The sequence below is a fragment of the Antennarius striatus genome, chromosome 20 (genome assembly GCF_040054535.1).
Source record: "Antennarius striatus isolate MH-2024 chromosome 20, ASM4005453v1, whole genome shotgun sequence".
Classification (NCBI taxonomy): domain Eukaryota; kingdom Metazoa; phylum Chordata; class Actinopteri; order Lophiiformes; family Antennariidae; genus Antennarius; species Antennarius striatus.
Genome location: NC_090795.1, coordinates 8,696,790 through 8,713,069, shown reverse-complemented (window position 1 = coordinate 8,713,069; position 16,280 = coordinate 8,696,790). Strand labels below are relative to the sequence as shown.

At 40.4% G+C, this 16,280-nt stretch overlaps 1 protein-coding gene across 1 annotated transcript in view; it reads left to right on the top strand.

Annotated features, from left to right (window-relative positions):
• The window catches only part of pola1 (polymerase (DNA directed), alpha 1), a 50,145-nt gene that overhangs the window by 1,587 nt on the left and 32,278 nt on the right, over positions 1 to 16,280 (top strand). The window contains exons 3-26 of the mRNA XM_068344023.1: positions 39 to 135; positions 357 to 434; positions 527 to 642; positions 769 to 831; positions 1,093 to 1,188; positions 2,039 to 2,192; positions 2,285 to 2,438; positions 2,521 to 2,690; positions 2,791 to 2,903; positions 3,118 to 3,231; positions 3,329 to 3,403; positions 3,492 to 3,630; positions 3,702 to 3,856; positions 3,996 to 4,080; positions 4,168 to 4,229; positions 4,415 to 4,504; positions 4,603 to 4,719; positions 4,803 to 4,978; positions 5,132 to 5,261; positions 6,123 to 6,242; positions 6,343 to 6,433; positions 6,509 to 6,630; positions 6,830 to 6,979; positions 7,540 to 7,662. Of these exons, the coding sequence (XP_068200124.1) occupies positions 39 to 135; positions 357 to 434; positions 527 to 642; positions 769 to 831; positions 1,093 to 1,188; positions 2,039 to 2,192; positions 2,285 to 2,438; positions 2,521 to 2,690; positions 2,791 to 2,903; positions 3,118 to 3,231; positions 3,329 to 3,403; positions 3,492 to 3,630; positions 3,702 to 3,856; positions 3,996 to 4,080; positions 4,168 to 4,229; positions 4,415 to 4,504; positions 4,603 to 4,719; positions 4,803 to 4,978; positions 5,132 to 5,261; positions 6,123 to 6,242; positions 6,343 to 6,433; positions 6,509 to 6,630; positions 6,830 to 6,979; positions 7,540 to 7,662 (2,790 nt within the window). The remainder of the gene's footprint in view (positions 1 to 38; positions 136 to 356; positions 435 to 526; positions 643 to 768; positions 832 to 1,092; positions 1,189 to 2,038; positions 2,193 to 2,284; positions 2,439 to 2,520; positions 2,691 to 2,790; positions 2,904 to 3,117; positions 3,232 to 3,328; positions 3,404 to 3,491; positions 3,631 to 3,701; positions 3,857 to 3,995; positions 4,081 to 4,167; positions 4,230 to 4,414; positions 4,505 to 4,602; positions 4,720 to 4,802; positions 4,979 to 5,131; positions 5,262 to 6,122; positions 6,243 to 6,342; positions 6,434 to 6,508; positions 6,631 to 6,829; positions 6,980 to 7,539; positions 7,663 to 16,280) is intronic.

Genomic DNA, 16,280 nt, shown 5'->3' with positions numbered 1-16,280 from the left:
TTTTGGACATAACAGTGCAGCTTTATAATGTTTTCTAGGTGGAGGAGGTAACTAGTGTATATGAAGAGGTAGATGAGCAGCAGTACTCAAAGATGGTTCAAGACAGACAGGAGGATGACTGGATTGTTGATGACGGTGAGTCTCAGTCTCCTTTTCATTTTCATATGTAAACATTTAGTCACACCTAATTATCATTTTTCATCCAAATCTAATCTTTGCCTCAAGTCGTCTGTGTTTTTGATGCTTTTTCGGAGTCAGTGTAAACTTGGATTTGAAAATATAATTTGGGTTCCATATGTGTAAGCATGGTCTGTGTTTAATGGGGAGATATGATTTGAGTGTTTCTGTTTCTAAAGATGGAACAGGGTATGTGGAAGATGGAAGAGAAATCTTTGATGATGATCTGGATGATGATGTACTAGAAACCAACAAAGGTAAAAATTCATACAAGGTTATCCACATCAGTTTTTGTAATTTGAACAGAAATTTTGGCAAATGTGAAGTACTATTTATTCATTCAATCCAGGAAAAGCCAGAGCTAAAGTAGCAGACTCCAAGAAGAATGTGAAGAAATCAGTTGTCACTAAGCCCAACACTATAAAGAGCCTCTTCATGAACAGTAATGTCAAAAAACCTGTTGAGGTATGTGCTTACTGTCATAATTGACTTTCTTACATGTTTTCTTTTATTACACATATCCCTAAACGTCTTCTGTGCAGATTGACTTCAAATGCCACTTTAAGTCAAACATAACTTTGTCTCTTGCAGAAAGATGTTGACTTGTCCAAAGACGATCTGTTAGGAGATATCTTACAGGACCTTCACTCTGAGGTTGGTGCCATATCATGATGACAATGCAGAGCTTTACCATTATTAAGGACCATTGATGGTTGACTGATTCAGTTAGGGGCTGTGTGTTAACCACTATTAAAAAATAAATAAGTTGCACATTTATTTTTCAGTATTGTGTCACAAAAAAGGACACAGAGTGCTAAAACTAGAATTAAATCATGTTCATAGCTTAGTTTTCCATCTTTGTTCTATCAAGCTAAAGTGTGTCTCATTATTCTTTGTCTCCTGTTGTCCCTGAAGCCGATTCTGACGCCTCCACCTGTTGTCACTGTGAGGAGGAAGAAGTCTCTTGGGTCCCCAATGAATCCCTTTTCCATCAAACCTCAGAACACAAAGGTATCCTTTAACCATAGTTCATTTTACTTCAATAAAGTAGATGCGCTCCAAGAAAAATTTGTGCATCCCAAAAGTAATAACAGAATATACGGTCGAAGCGTGTGCAAGGATTGAGTTTTGCCAGTAGTACAATATAAAAACAAAAAAAACTGTTAATTTTAATGTTTTTATTCATAACATCATAACTGTTTCAGTAAAAAGAAAAAAAACAGTGGAATTAGATATTAGTTTTATCAGAATGTTAAAGCTTGATAGTCATTTAAAAATAAATAAAGATGTAATACAGTTTTGTTTTGTTTTTTCACTTTTGCTTTTCACTCAATAGTTTTCTTTGCCTTTAATTCATATACTGTATTCTCCTGTGGACACTGCACCAAGCTGACAAAATCTTCTCCACACACACATATCAGTAATATGTCCAACCTTTGCATCTTTTTCAGAGGCATGGTGATAATCAATCAATCATTCATTCATTCATTGTCTACCACTTTATGCGTTGTTGTGGGGAGCTTCGGGTATGAAATGGAAAAATTGTGAATATTTTTGTTGAATGGAAGTGCGTTTAAAGCTTGCGTTCCAGGGACGCATGCTGTCTGACGATTGTGCATCGCTGTCAAAAAATGTGCTTCAAAGGCGCAAGGACACACGCAGACGAGAACACTGTTTTAACCTATCGTAGTCTTGAAACTATATAAACTCATTAACGTAGCTTATTCTAAACCACATTATTACCCAAATTATTTTTATTTCAGTTCATTTAATCACAAGCCCCCTGTGGTGTACTATCTTGTTTTTGTGATTATTGAAATCCATAAATGTAAGATATTTCATGTCGCTTCTGTAACACCAGGAGTCACCTTTATCATCAGGGCTGAAAGCCAAAGTCATCAGGCCGCCCCCGCCTTCTGAACCGATCCCTAAGTCATCAGCCCGTCTCCCTCCCTCCACCCCTGCACCCACTGTGGAGGAACGCAGGACAAAAAAAGAGGTTGTTGAAGAAGAAGGTAGAATCGACTGATACTACTTTACCATTGTCTTGTTCTTTTTCATCCTTGTGACATCTTAACTTTTGTGTTTGTTTCTATTTGTATGCCAGTAAGTGATTCCCTGGCATTTAGCGAGGTTGACTTCGATGAGCCAATGGAGGTTGACGTCGAACAGGAGAAGCTTCCAGTGACAGAACCCAAAGCAACCGCTGAGGTAGAACTTAAAGTGGAGCCCAAAGTGGAGCCTCATGTTCCCGTTTTACTGTAAGCTTTCTTCCACATTACAAAAATTGTTTTTTTTACATTTTGATGGCTTGATATTGATATGTTTTCTGTCCTTTTCCAGCTCCAGCACAATTGGAAGCTCATGGGGACAAGAAGTAGATGGGGCAAGTGATCCACAAGTGGAGATACAGGTAGATTCCAGTCAACTTCCTCTGGTGACGGGGGCAGATGGGGATCAGGTTTTCCGCTTCTATTGGTTGGATGCCTTTGAAGAACCTTATAGCCAACCAGGCAAGACTCATCCTCACCTATAGTGAATATATAGTCCACGTTATTCTGTAATCCCATGATTCAAGGATCACTGTACTTATTTATACTTGACTGTGTGTAGGTGTGGTGTATTTGTTTGGAAAAGTGTGGATCGAGTCTGCAAATTGTCACGTCAGCTGCTGTGTTACTGTCAAGAACATTGAGCGGACCATGTACTTCCTGCCTCGCGAATATGTAAGTGTTCTTCATGTGTGACCTCACTCTCAGTATCATTGAGGTGCATCAGTTTTCACATGACTTTATTCATGGCTAAAGAACTCTGATGTCACACTGATGGCTACTCAGCAGTATCCTCAGCACACAAAATGGGACACTGTTTTATGCCTTTGCAGATGTTGCATTTTATGAAGGAATTTTTTCCGTTGGTTTGTTATTTTTTCCCAAACAGAAAGTGAACACCAAGACCGGCGAGGTCTCGGACACTCCTGTTGAAATGATGGATGTGTACCAGGAGTTTAATGAGCTCTCTGAGAAATTCAGGATTATGAAGTTCAAGTCCAAGGTCAGTGATGTCTGTTACACTACTATCTAAAACAAATGTCATCTTCTGCCAGACAAAAAAACTTTATAATTGCTGCTTGTTTTTTATTCTCTTGCAGAAAGTGGAGAAAAACTACGCTTTTGAAATTCCAGACGTGCCCAGTCAGTGCGAGTACCTGGAAGTCAGATACTCTGTGAGTAGATCATGCATCCTGTCCAGGTGATAATTAGTAGCTGTCCTTTATTACATGAAGATCTACCTTATTAATGCTGTTTTTGCAGGCTGAATTCCCTTCACTTCCTGCAAACCTTAAAGGGGCGACCTTTTGTCATGTTTTTGGGACCAACACCTCCAGTCTGGAGCATTTCCTGCTCAGCAGGAAGATTAAAGGGCCTTGTTGGCTGGACATCAAGACCCCACGTGAGGAGGACGGCACTTTAAAAGTTATAATTGTAAAGTTCACATGTTCACTAGCTGTCTGCCTGTTTCAGAGCTGATTGGCCAGCCGGTCAGCTGGTGTAAGGTGGAGGCTCTGGCTCTGAGGAGTGACCTGGTCACTGTAGTCAAAGACCTGTCACCTCCACCTGTCATTGTCATGTCCATCAGCCTCAAGACTGTCCAAAACCCCAAGACTCACCAGAACGAGGTCAGAACACTCTATTTATACACACAGTCGATAAACTGTTTCAGCAGGGGGCACACTGGACTTTGAATGGATAGTCTTATGGCCCAAATGTGTGGTTTTATGGTGGGAGAGACATGATGATAAAGTTATGCCTCTTTAGATCGTGTCCCTGGCAGCGCTGGTCCACTATCAATTCCACATGGACAAAGCTCCTCCTCAACCTCCATACCAGACTCATATTTGTGGTCAGTCATCCACACTTACAATAATGATTTTAATGCAACACAAATGAGGAAATAAATATTTATGAAATATTAATTTTTCCTTTTCAGTGGTCAGTAAGCCGTCTGACTGTATCTTCCCTTACGACTTCAAAGAGGTGGTGAAGAAAAAGGTGAGTGGAGAAGGAAAAAGTCTGTCTTTATGGTTTTCATAGAGACAGGCTTCACACTCAGAACACCAGATAAAATAATGTCAAACTAACTGATGTGGAACTAAATACAAAAGCAATGGACTGAGAATCTACTGCATCGTCACAGCACTGGAACACATGATGACATGACTCCCTCTCTCCATTAGAATGGGAAAGTGGAGATAGCTGCTTCGGAGCGGACTCTGCTTGGCTTCTTCTTGGCCAAGATGCACAAAATCGATCCTGATGTGCTGGTGGTGAGTAAATGTGATGCATTCTGTTTCATCAGTTACATGCTTCTGTGTGTAAATGTAGCACAGGTAAAAAACAAAAAAGATGTCTTTTATGTTTGTAGGGTCATGACATCTTTGGTTTTGACCTGGACGTGATTCTGCAGCGGATCAACGTGTGTAAGGTTCCCCACTGGTCAAAGATAGGACGCCTCAGGAGGGCCAATATGCCCAAGCTCGGGGTAAGAACAATCTTATCCCGCCATTATGTTTTTATCTTGTGCAAAATCAAAACATAATGCCGGTTTCCAATGGTGTTTGGCAGGGTCGGAGTGCATTTGCAGAGAAGAGTGCTACCTGTGGCCGTCTGGTGTGCGACGTGGAGATCTCAGCCAAAGAGCTGATTCGCTGTAAAAGTTACCATCTGACTGAGCTGGTTGCACACGTGCTGAAGATGGAGAGAGCCACAGTCCCTCAGGAAAACATAAGGAATCTTTACAGGTTATTTTTTTATTTTGTTTGTTTTTTAAAAAACTAGCTGCACAAACTTGAATTACTCAGCATGGTTGTCACGTATTCCTGCCACTAAAATTCTGTTTTTGTATTATGTACAAGTTGGAGCTGTGCTTATTGTGTGATGTGTTTGTGTGACAGTGACTCTCCTCATCTGCTTTACCTGTTGGAGCTGACGTGGACAGATGCTAAGCTGATCCTACAGATGATGTGTGAGCTCAACGTGCTACCACTAGCCCTGCAAATCACCAACATCGCTGGCAATGTCATGGTAACACACAGCACTGTCATGGTAACACACAGCTATGGAGTGAACCTCCGTTCACTCCATAGCTGCAACAATTTATACATAACACGAATGCAGTCACTTTGAATACAAACAAAAAATCGACACGCATAAAACACTTCAGCCTAAATTAGAATAGAAAATAATATGCACCATCACAGAACACACCAGACAAAAGAATCAGATGACCAGTTTTACGCTATAGGATTTCTTTAAATGATTTGAATACAAATATTGAAAAGTGAAACAAAACAGTCTCCAGAAAACAGTAAGACTCTTGTCTCTTGTGAATGAAATGCAGAGAATTTATTCACTTGATCAAAAGAAAATCATCTATTTTTATTACTAAATCATTTGAAAATGCTAAGAATTAGTTTCCTCCATCTTCGTAATTGTAAGGATTTGTCATTTATTTAAATTTCCCCTCTCTGGAATGAATAAAAGATTATCTGATTTTATGTATTGAATGAAGAGTCTTTATATTCTGTAGACAAAAACAAGATTTCTCATTAAACTAGATTGTTGTTGGCTTGTTTTAAGTTGCACAAATTGAAATAAGTATATTTCACTATTAATCCTGAAAATATTGTGTAATTTCTGATTAATACAATCATTAGTCAAAGCTTTAGGATGAAGGGAAAAGGCTTGAAGGTTTATATCTCAAGTCAGAGCATGGAGCCAGCAAATTTTGATAACCCAGTTTGTTTCAGGGAGAATTAACACAGAAATTGTGATGGTGTAAAATAACTCAACACACTTTGGTCAACTTCTGATTAACCTCTCTTTACTTTTGAGTGTCATTTCCTCCTGCTCCAGTCACCCGGTGTCGTCCTTTTTCCTCTGTAGTCTCGTACTCTGATGGGCGGTCGGTCTGAGAGAAACGAGTTCCTCTTACTCCACGCCTTCCACGAAAAAAACTACATCGTCCCGGACAAACCCTCCTTCAGAAAGGCCCAGCAAGAAATGGTGAAGCCAAACAATCACACACTTCTTTTTTTTTTTTTTTTGAAGTACATCCTGGAGAGAGATGCTTCATGCTCTTCTACTCTTTGTTGTTGTGTCCCAGCTTGATGGAGAAGAAGATGTGGATGCAGGGAAAGGCAAACGGAGGAAGAAGGCAGCCTATGCTGGGGGTTTGGTGTTGGATCCTAAAGTTGGTGAGTCTCATCTCAGTTTAAGGTCAGTCTCCTTGTGTCTGTGGACATACGTCTAAAAAGTGTCTCCCTTTATAGGTTTCTACGACAAGTTTGTTCTGCTGCTTGACTTCAACAGCCTGTATCCCTCAATCATCCAAGAGTTCAACATATGCTTCACCACCGTGGAGAGGGAGGCTCACAAAGCACAGAAGAAGGAGGTGTGTGTGTGCGTGTGTGTGTGTGTGTGCTTGTGTGTGCGTGTGTGTGTGAATAGTTTGCTCTCCATTGTTATAAAATAACCCTTTTATAAATCATCTTAAGGTAAAATTACCTGTGAAGGTCAGATGTGACTTGTACCTGTACATCAGAGGCGTAAACGTCAGAGCTTACCTACAACTCTTGTTTCCATGGTAACAGCATGAGGAGCCAGAGGAGGTTCCTGAGATTCCAGATCCAAGCTTGGAAATGGGAATCCTCCCCAAAGAAATCAGGAAGCTGGTAGAGCGACGCAAACAGGTCAAGCAGCTGATGAAACAGCAAGACATCAGCCCAGACCTCTACCTGCAGGTACAAACACACTTACATAACTGTTATACTGTACATCTTATACTGTATACACACTTTAACCAAGGGGGTTGGTGCAGATATTCACCTCCCTCAGTTTGGATTTATTATTATTGAGGAAAATGTTGACAGTGTTTTATTATTTGGGGAAACAATTATAATATCCACAGAAGCTTCACAAACACTTCTGCTGAAGTATTGACTTTTCTGTTTGTTTATCACCTTAAAATTTAAAGAACCACATCACGTAGTTTTTGTAAATCACCCATACTTGTCTGTTGTGGCCTGTTTAGGTCATTCTGAGCATTCAGGCAGCTGATATTTGAGTGGATTATATTAGTCTATTCTCATGAAGATTGTTGTTAAGCAGGAAAAATGAAGAATACAATCAAACTACAACTTTATTTAAATAATTATTTTTAGCTAAAGTTAAAATGTATTAAAAATTATTTTTGTCGTTTTATTTGCCATTTAAGCACAATTCAACCTGATCGTTTTCATGAATGATCCATTTAGTCTGATAACCTGATTGTTGTAACTTTACGTCTGTGTGTGTCCATCAGTACGACATTCGTCAGAAGGCTCTCAAGCTGACCGCTAACAGTATGTATGGCTGTCTGGGATTCAGCTACAGCCGTTTCTACGCCAAACCGCTCGCTGCTCTGGTCACGCACAAAGGTAGAGAGGTGAGTTGAACCCCTCCGCCGTTCACACATCAGCACATCTGTCGGCCTTCACAACCCTGCTAGGTTTCACAACCTCCAAGTTAACAAAGTTCAAAGTTCTAACTCAGAGTTAACTTGCTTATCTTCCACAAGAGGGCAGTGCTACATAATTTTCCACCTCGTGCGCAAACCGTTCCTCTGTTCCATTGTCTTTGACTTTTTTTTTCTCCTCCCCTGGTTGTTTTTGGTTTTGTCCTGCCTTTTATTATTTGTCATTCACAGAACTCTTTTCTTTCACTCACCATGTGCCTTTCCATAAATATGACATTCCCTTCAGGTTGATTTGTCAGATTAAGAGACCTGTTGTAGTGTCCGACACATTAATAACATTATGTAGATGTATTTTGTGGTAGAAAAATACCACAAGAGCATGCCTGAAGCTCACGCTCGCTCCATTAAATTTGACTGTTCTATCAATCCACATAAATGCAACACTGTGGGCGTGCACGCTCAGTAAATTGGTGCAAAGAGGCGTGCATACTGCATCACATGAACAGCTAAATCATGTGGTATTGCAACCGAACACCACACACACACTCTCTCCCACCATGTCGGTGGTAGTACTCATGTTCATTTAATGAGCTCTAACAGTACACATCCTCAGCAGAGAGCGTCAAGCTTAGCCTCAGGGGAGTCCTTCATTAAGATCCCCTTACACACTCATTGTGCTCCCTAATAGAGGGCAGGGCAGTTAGTGTGTGCGTGCGTGTGTGTGTGTGTGTGTGTGTGTGTGTGTGTGTGTGTGTGTGTGTGTGTGTGTGTCTGCGCACCGTTTTGTTCATTTGTGCCTCCAGTAATGCTTGTTTGGCTGACAGCTACATTGTAAAAGGCGAACACTTGATTTGCTGGGACAGGTGGGAGTTCCTCTCCCTCCAGACTGCTTGTATCATCGTCAGCAGCCAGAAGTGGATCCCTTGATTACATTTTACATCATTCTGGCTGGATTTCGTCCAGGAAATGTTGCTGCTTTCATGCGAGAAGCCGGCTACTCTGCACTGAAATAGATAGTGGCATTGATGCACTTTGTAAGGAGCGGTAGTTGAATACTCAAATATAGTTGAATTCTATTGCTAATAGTTTCGGAGCTTGTAATAAATCCCTCTACACTAAAGATTTTTTTTTTTTTTTTTAAATATCAGAGGTAAAATATAAGTTAAACTAGATCTAAGGACCCACAAACTACTTACTATGAAAATTAACATTTTTCACTTTTAAAACAACAAAGTTGATCAGTTTCTTTCTTTCTGTATGTTTTTTTTCTCTTTCAACTTTCCTGGAACTTCTCCAGTCACATGGTCTAAGTGTTTTCTAGTGTCTATGTCTGTAACTAACATCAGTGGTGGAATTTAGTTATTTTCAAATTGTGCCATTGCAACTTTTGCTTTGATTTTCAAGTTGGGCTTTTTTTTTTTTTTGAGAACCAACTTGTAATACCATGGTTGAGGAAAAACTGATTTCTCACTTATTGTCTGTAATATTTCTGGATACTTTTTTTGCGTGTAAATTAGCCGCCTACTTCAGCTAGCTTCTGTTGAAATCTCCTTTTTATACAGAATGGGGAGGTGGTATAAATTCATTGTGAAGAGGCTGTGCACAGGGGTGTCTGGTGATGGCCTAGTCTGCCGGTTGCATTTTCTCAGCCTTCTGAAGTTAGCCACCGTGTTGAAGGCATCATAAACAAATGGGGTTGTATTTAATTAGGACTTAACTGCATTCGTACATTCCATACAGTGGGGAGTAATATGACTGAAGAGGACGTGGATAAAAAGGTCATCAGATCAAGCTGAACCCACAATGTGCTGAGGACTAAGCATGGATGTCTGCTTGCACAATCTTAGTGTTTTGTTTACTTTGTATCTATGATCTGAGATGCATCTATTTATACTGCAGGTAGTGTGTTTGAGGAAAACACGGTGTTGACACAACCACAGCGTGTTACTGTAAAGAAGATAGGGTAAATAATGTGGAGGGCAATTTAGTACTCTAAGAATGTGTGCCAACATTTCTTTTTTGTGTGATCATCTTTCTTGAAAATTCTAGAACTGAAACTCAAGTTGATGGATTTTTATCTAATTATATTTGTGCTACTGTTACCTGTATTATTTTTGGTTCTTGTCGATGTGAAATTTCTCTCATTACTCTCGATGAATCATCTAAACCCTGTTTTTTTTGGATCGACATTAAAAAAGTAAGACCAGCTTCTATAACACCACCAGCTGTACTCCCAGTGTATCAGCTGTCACAGCATGACCCTTTTCAGACAACTGTTAAAAATGAGGCAGCTTCTTATTTGCATGGAGCCCTCAGTTTAAATAAACCTGATCTAAGTAGTTTTTGGTGGTTTCCGACTGAGTGATCCAGATCGAGCTGGCTGGAATTTATATCCATGTTTCTAGTATATCTGTGCCGATCGCATTTTGTTGCCAAGCCCGGGTTTTAATTGTCACATTTGCACTCCGCTTTCATATCATGATTTAAGAGGCTTTTTATTTTTGTAATTTAAAATCGCACTCAGGCAGCTCCTCTGTTTGCAGGGTAAATCTAGCCTTCCGCGGCTCCCTTCATCCATTTGGACCTGGTGCATGTGTTCTATGTATTTATTGATTGGCTCGGCTCTCATCTTTCTCACACTCTCGTTTTAATTTGAGGCCTGAACTCCCTCAGTAGTGGGACGGGTCAAGCCGGAGGCAACACTGGCTGACAGAACCTTGGCGGCGTCTCTTCTGATCAGCCTCACAAAGTTAAGAGAAAACCCACACTCCCCTTTTCACTCCAGCGTATGCTCCTTGAGTATGTCTCACATCTATCTGCGGCTGCATGTATGTGATGATGTACATGTGTCGATGCGTGTGCTCACACAAGTGCTACTGGCCGAACTCTGCCCTTTGTTGGGGGACCATTTGTTGTGGCACTACTCTGTCCTGGTATGTGTGGGTATTAAAGGGGGGGATGATGGGTATTAAGAGGAAGGTGAAGGTTTAGGATTACACATCCATAAATTGATGTCCCCCTCAACCCCTCAGCGTTATTTTGGGTTCTTTTGTATATTAGCCAGAGAACAGTTGGGTGCAGAGAAACAGATACACAAAGCTGAGACAGCTTACATGCATGCAGATATAATGGGCTGATAAATGCATTCCTCATGCCTGAAAGACTTTGATTGTCCACTGACTGGTGTAACCCTGACTTAAACTGACAAATAGACTTAAACATAAGACAGGAGTATTTTCTGCAGACACCCTTTGATATCAGAGGGGTTGCAAGAAAAAATGCACAGGGTTTGGCTGGTTGTTGGTGTTAATTTGTTACACTAGTCTTAAAAGTTACCAGTCATGACACATAGAGAAGTGTCTGCTAACAATCAAAGGCAACATTAAAAGCTGCTTTTGCTGGAGTGTAGATAATCTTTCACTTTGGCATCTTGTAATCTGCTGAATGATGCAAAATCATTCAGCAGACTACTTCTTTTACATTTGAATTTTTCTAATTTTTTGACATGATTTAGTTCAGAAGGCTCGTTGACCTTCTGTGATATCTAAATACTAACTATACGCATGTGTGTTAATGTGTGTACGTCCCTCTAATCAAGTAATGTTAACAATGGAGTCTAGTGGAAGCCGCTGATTGTTGCGGAACGCAGATTGGTTCGACCTTTAGACCCCTTTGCCAGCAAATCTGACAACTATTGGCAGGTGTGTGTTCCTGTCCGGACAGAGGACGACTCTTCAGATCCATTCTGCTGTAATTGAGTCCCTGTCCTTGTGTTTAAAAACAGCCTGACAGGAGCTTGTAGTTGACATTATTGGATGGCATGCAGAGCGAAGGCTAGAAGCGGGCTTGGGTAACAGAGCCGGGTGTGTGGAGGGGTCAGAGTTGGGTTTAGGTTAAGCCCCGATGCGCACTTGTGTGTGAGCGCGCATGTGTTTGTAATGAAGTCTAAGTAAATATTATTATGCCTGGTGTCCCTCGATCAGGTTCGGTATCATTCCCCATGTCTCAAGAACCACAAATCATTTCCCAGAATTAGACACAGGAATACCTAACCCAGCCTATCATGACTCATTTGTGTGTTAATGGGGCATGTCTGTCAGGCTGTATTGAGACAAAGTGCAAGTAAATGTCGCTGCGCCCAGTGCTTCCATTAAGGCCCTCGGTTGCTGCTGCTCTCTTAGAATCACAGGGGTCCTTCTTGCATTTCCCTGAATTACACATAAGAATACATAAGCCTTCATCTGTTGATGTGTGTGTATGTGAGCATATGTAGGCTAATGTCTGGGGAAATGTGGGGTTGCATGTTTCCATGGTCATGTAGTCCTCATAAAGAACTGGCTTTACTCCTAATAGCAGTGGGCTTAACAAATAGTCACATGGGAGCAGCGCTGCTATTTTGGCTCCATCGGCTTGTCTGTGAGAGCTGACAGTGGACAAGTATCAGAATCTCAACTGCGACTTTAGTAACACCTTCTAATGAGGCCGTGAGAGACCAGGCTAATGGCAGGGATTATAATTTAATATGGACTGATCTGATACACGGTGTCTTTAACATGGAGCTGTAAATGAGTGGGTAATTAGTACATCGTTTTAGCTGACTTGGCAAGTAGGTGATATGTATATTCTGTTCTATTAAACCCTTCAAATCTCTTGACCTCACGAACCTGATAATCTAATCAATTTCAATGCATCACAGAGACAATAAATGCATCATGTATCTGGTTGTAAGTACTAAATAACAACATGATATGACCTAGTCTTTTTTTCTCTCTTTTGCTTGTCTTCACTTTGACAGTGGGGTAAACTGCAACTTATGATGTTACCAAGTTGTTAGAGAGTTATTTTTTAATATTTGTACATATAAAACAGTTAAAGATCACTGATCATTTGTTACCTAATGAATGAACGCCAGGTAGTCCCTCCCTTTGAGCTCTGTTTTGGGCTCTATTGATCTCTGAGGGAAATATTTCTGGGAAATGCTTCACTCGGGTGCATCGTGTGGATATGAGTAGTTTGTGTACTGTGGTATTTATTGTTTTATAGATTTTCAGCCACTTGTTGAATTGTGCTGGTATACCACCCATTGTTGCACTTGACTCAGCAGTTACCCCCATTGAGCCCATAAAACAGACTGAAGCAGGCCTGAAATCCAACAAGACACCTTTAACACATGTTGATGTTTCTGTTTCTCACAGTCATTAAAGTATAGCTGTCCTCTATCCAGAGCATCATACCAAATAACGAAATAAGGTTCGGTATCATTTTAAAAAACATTTTAGTAGCTATGTTTGAAGTGTGAGATGCTTGCAGCAAGTCATTACTGATGATAGTTCTCTCTTTTATAGCATGCTCTCAAGTAGCCCTACAGAATAATAAAACAGGGAGACAACATCCTGATCTGACACCTCCATCTGATAAATGAAGGTTGAGTTAGTTTGCAGCTAATGAGGACAGGTTATAACAGCTCATATAACCGGCTCTAGTTTTTTTAGAGCTTCCCTGAATGCAGTTTACAGCTGCTGCTGGAAATGATGCACATAGAGTAGAGTGAACCAAAAAAAGAAAAACAAAACAGTGAAGTTGTTAAACAGGTAGCAAAACACCAATCTGAAACTCATGATGAGAATTTGTTCTGAGTGGAGTTTAGATAAAGTATAAATATGATACAAAAAAATATTACAATCTGTAAATCACTCCTCAGTCCTGCATGTTCTCTACTTCACTGAATTGTAAGGATTCATTGGTGTCTGGTTGATCTGTGTCTGGGCTAAAGGGACACATCAGGTTTCGTCTTTACTAACGATTGAAGCAGAATATTTTTAATTGACCAGACAATAAGAGGATTGCTATCATTGAGCTATTTTCAACTAAATGCTGTGTGTGTGATCTCATCCGGTTGTATTAAATCAGACATGGCTTACAACAGATTGACCCTCCCAACAGCAGACATGAGAACACAGCTATGGCATCTGCCAGAACAGGTGTGCGTGTGTGTGTGTGTGCGTGTGTGTGTGTGTTGTATATGCAGCCTTGCACTTTTGCATTTAAGTTAAATTGTTATAACGAAAGAAGGATTTTCATTCTCTGCATGTGCATGGAAGTGTGTGCACATGAGAGTTCACAGCAGAAAAAGGGAACCCAAAACTTTTATGCATCTTTGTGTGAGATTTTCCTCAGTGAATGAGCATTTCTTTGTGTGCGTGTGCATCTGTGCATGCATACTCATGCATCTTGTGTACTTGTAGTGGATAGAAGCCCCCCCCCAACCCCACCCCAGCTCCGACAGTGGTGTGTTCCTTCACAGGTGCTATTTCAGTCTGACTGTCATCCCAAAATGCTTTTCAGTTGAATGCTTTTCAAAACAATCGTCAGCGGTGCCCCAAGCGCTTTTTACGAGGGTCCTCTGCTGCTCTGAGGTTTAACATGCCGATCAGAGCTGCGTGGCTCACATCAGAGTGAGGGGAAGAAAGACGCAACTAATTTTATTATGATTTGTCTCTGTGTAGCAATTGTTTGCATAGCAGTGATGCAGTTTGTCTATTTGTGGCCTCTTAAGATCACTAACTGTAATATGATAATGATGATGAAACAATCTTACCTTTGTTCATGAACATCGTTTACATGTACCCCTACAACTACTATTAGTCCTAAATGTGAAGAGAGAAGTGGGTTAAAGAGATTATATGAGACCAACATTATTAAGTAAATCCCTTAGTAGGACAGACAAAAATTTAAGTTTAGGTTGTTTGCGTTGCACCATTTACAGATCACAAAGATAGAAATAGACAGTTTAAGAAACAAACTAATAAGTGGTGAACAAGGATTGCATAGCAGCATTGTAAAATACATAGCAACAACAAACATGTACAAAAAAAGCTAACCCAGACAGGGAAAACGCCAATAAGAGAAGTAAATAAGATACATGGAACAATTTTTTTAGACAGCTTTCAGCTGCATCATAAAAACATCACTGGATTCTAAAGATGGCAGTGGTCTGGGACTATTCTGTAATTTGGGTGCTGCAGCTTGAAAGGCAATATTCACCTCAGGTTTTGCAGAGAGATTGAGGGACAGCCAGTAATTTTTGAGCACAGGGCAAAGAATAAGAGTCAACTAAGGTCGATTAATGTTAATGGTTGAGGTGTTATTTACATTTGAAATTAGTTGGCAGCCAGCAAAGGAAAGATCAATTTGCAGAATATATTTTTTATTTGTTTTTGTTTTTTTAATAAGGCATGGTCGCTGCATTTTGGCCAACTTCAAGCTTGATCACAGATCACTTATATTAGCACCCCTCATCCCCCTTGAAGATCAAATTAATTTTATTTCATTTTATTCTCTATGTAGCACCAGATAACTGTTTTGTTATTAAACAAACTGAACAGCTGTGTGTCATTCCTCTTATTAACACAATGGCCTGTCATTTCTCTCTCTACATGTTTACACCTTTACAATTGTCCTCTGCTCTCTGTATTTCGCACGGGTGAATTCCACCCAAAACATGCACTCACAGGTGAGCCCACTCCCACCGGGAGACAGAAAGCAAGCATCGGAAAATATGTGACATCAACCACCTGAAAAGACAAAGTATCTAGGGTTGTTGTTTTTTTTTAAACTCTCCTGGAATGGTGAAGTTGACAGCTTTCGCTCTCCTGTGAGTAGCAGCCGTAGTCGCTCTCTGGGTCCAGTACAGAAAAAAGCCCGAGTGCAGCAGACCCTACCCCTGACAAGCAGCAAAAGACTCTGGAAATGTTTTTCCAGAAGCCCAAAAAAAAAATACACTGTGGTGACAGAAGCTCTACACTTTGTGTATAATTGTCAAAAAAAAAAAGAAATGTTGTGAAAGGTTCAATAAATACAGTTCACAGAATTGTTCAGTTGTCATATTGACTGCTGTCATTAAAAGAAACACCTGACCACCATGATGATGTGTTAGTGTGTGTGAGACAGTGTGATGCTTGGGAAAATTGACTCTGATATTACCGACTTTGTCCGCAAAACATTTTAGAAACACCCCAAATGGACATTTGAGCATTTTCTGTTGGAAGAAAATTGATTAAAACAATAAGCATCTGTGGCACCTTTTTAGTAACTAATAACTCATCATTATCACTGAGTAAAACAGGGTGTAATAATAAAGTGAAGGGCAGAGCTCATTCGCAGGCATCAAGTTACATGTCAACATACAGCACGCATTTGCGCATTAACTCTCGCGACTTCACCTCATCGTGGATTTTTGGTAGGCAGTCACGTGATACCGTACGCGCATTCTATTGGCTGACGGCATCCGGAAGTGCGCTGTGTTCGGTGAGTCTCGGACTTACGTGAGACACAAAAGTGCTTTAAGCAGTCTCTATCATAGTGCGGGAAAAGGTAATACAGATAGAAGGTGGTTTAATATCAGTATGGGGAGAGTTCATAAACATTTAAATTACCGTAAATTACAAGATAAATAGTTTGTCGCTCTATTGCGGAATTCATTAATCGCGTGTGGTTCCTGGAACACATTAACCGGAAAGAACGAGGGCACACTGTATTGCTGAAAGGAATTAAAAGGGTAGCAAGTGGCAAGATGCAACCCTTTTTCA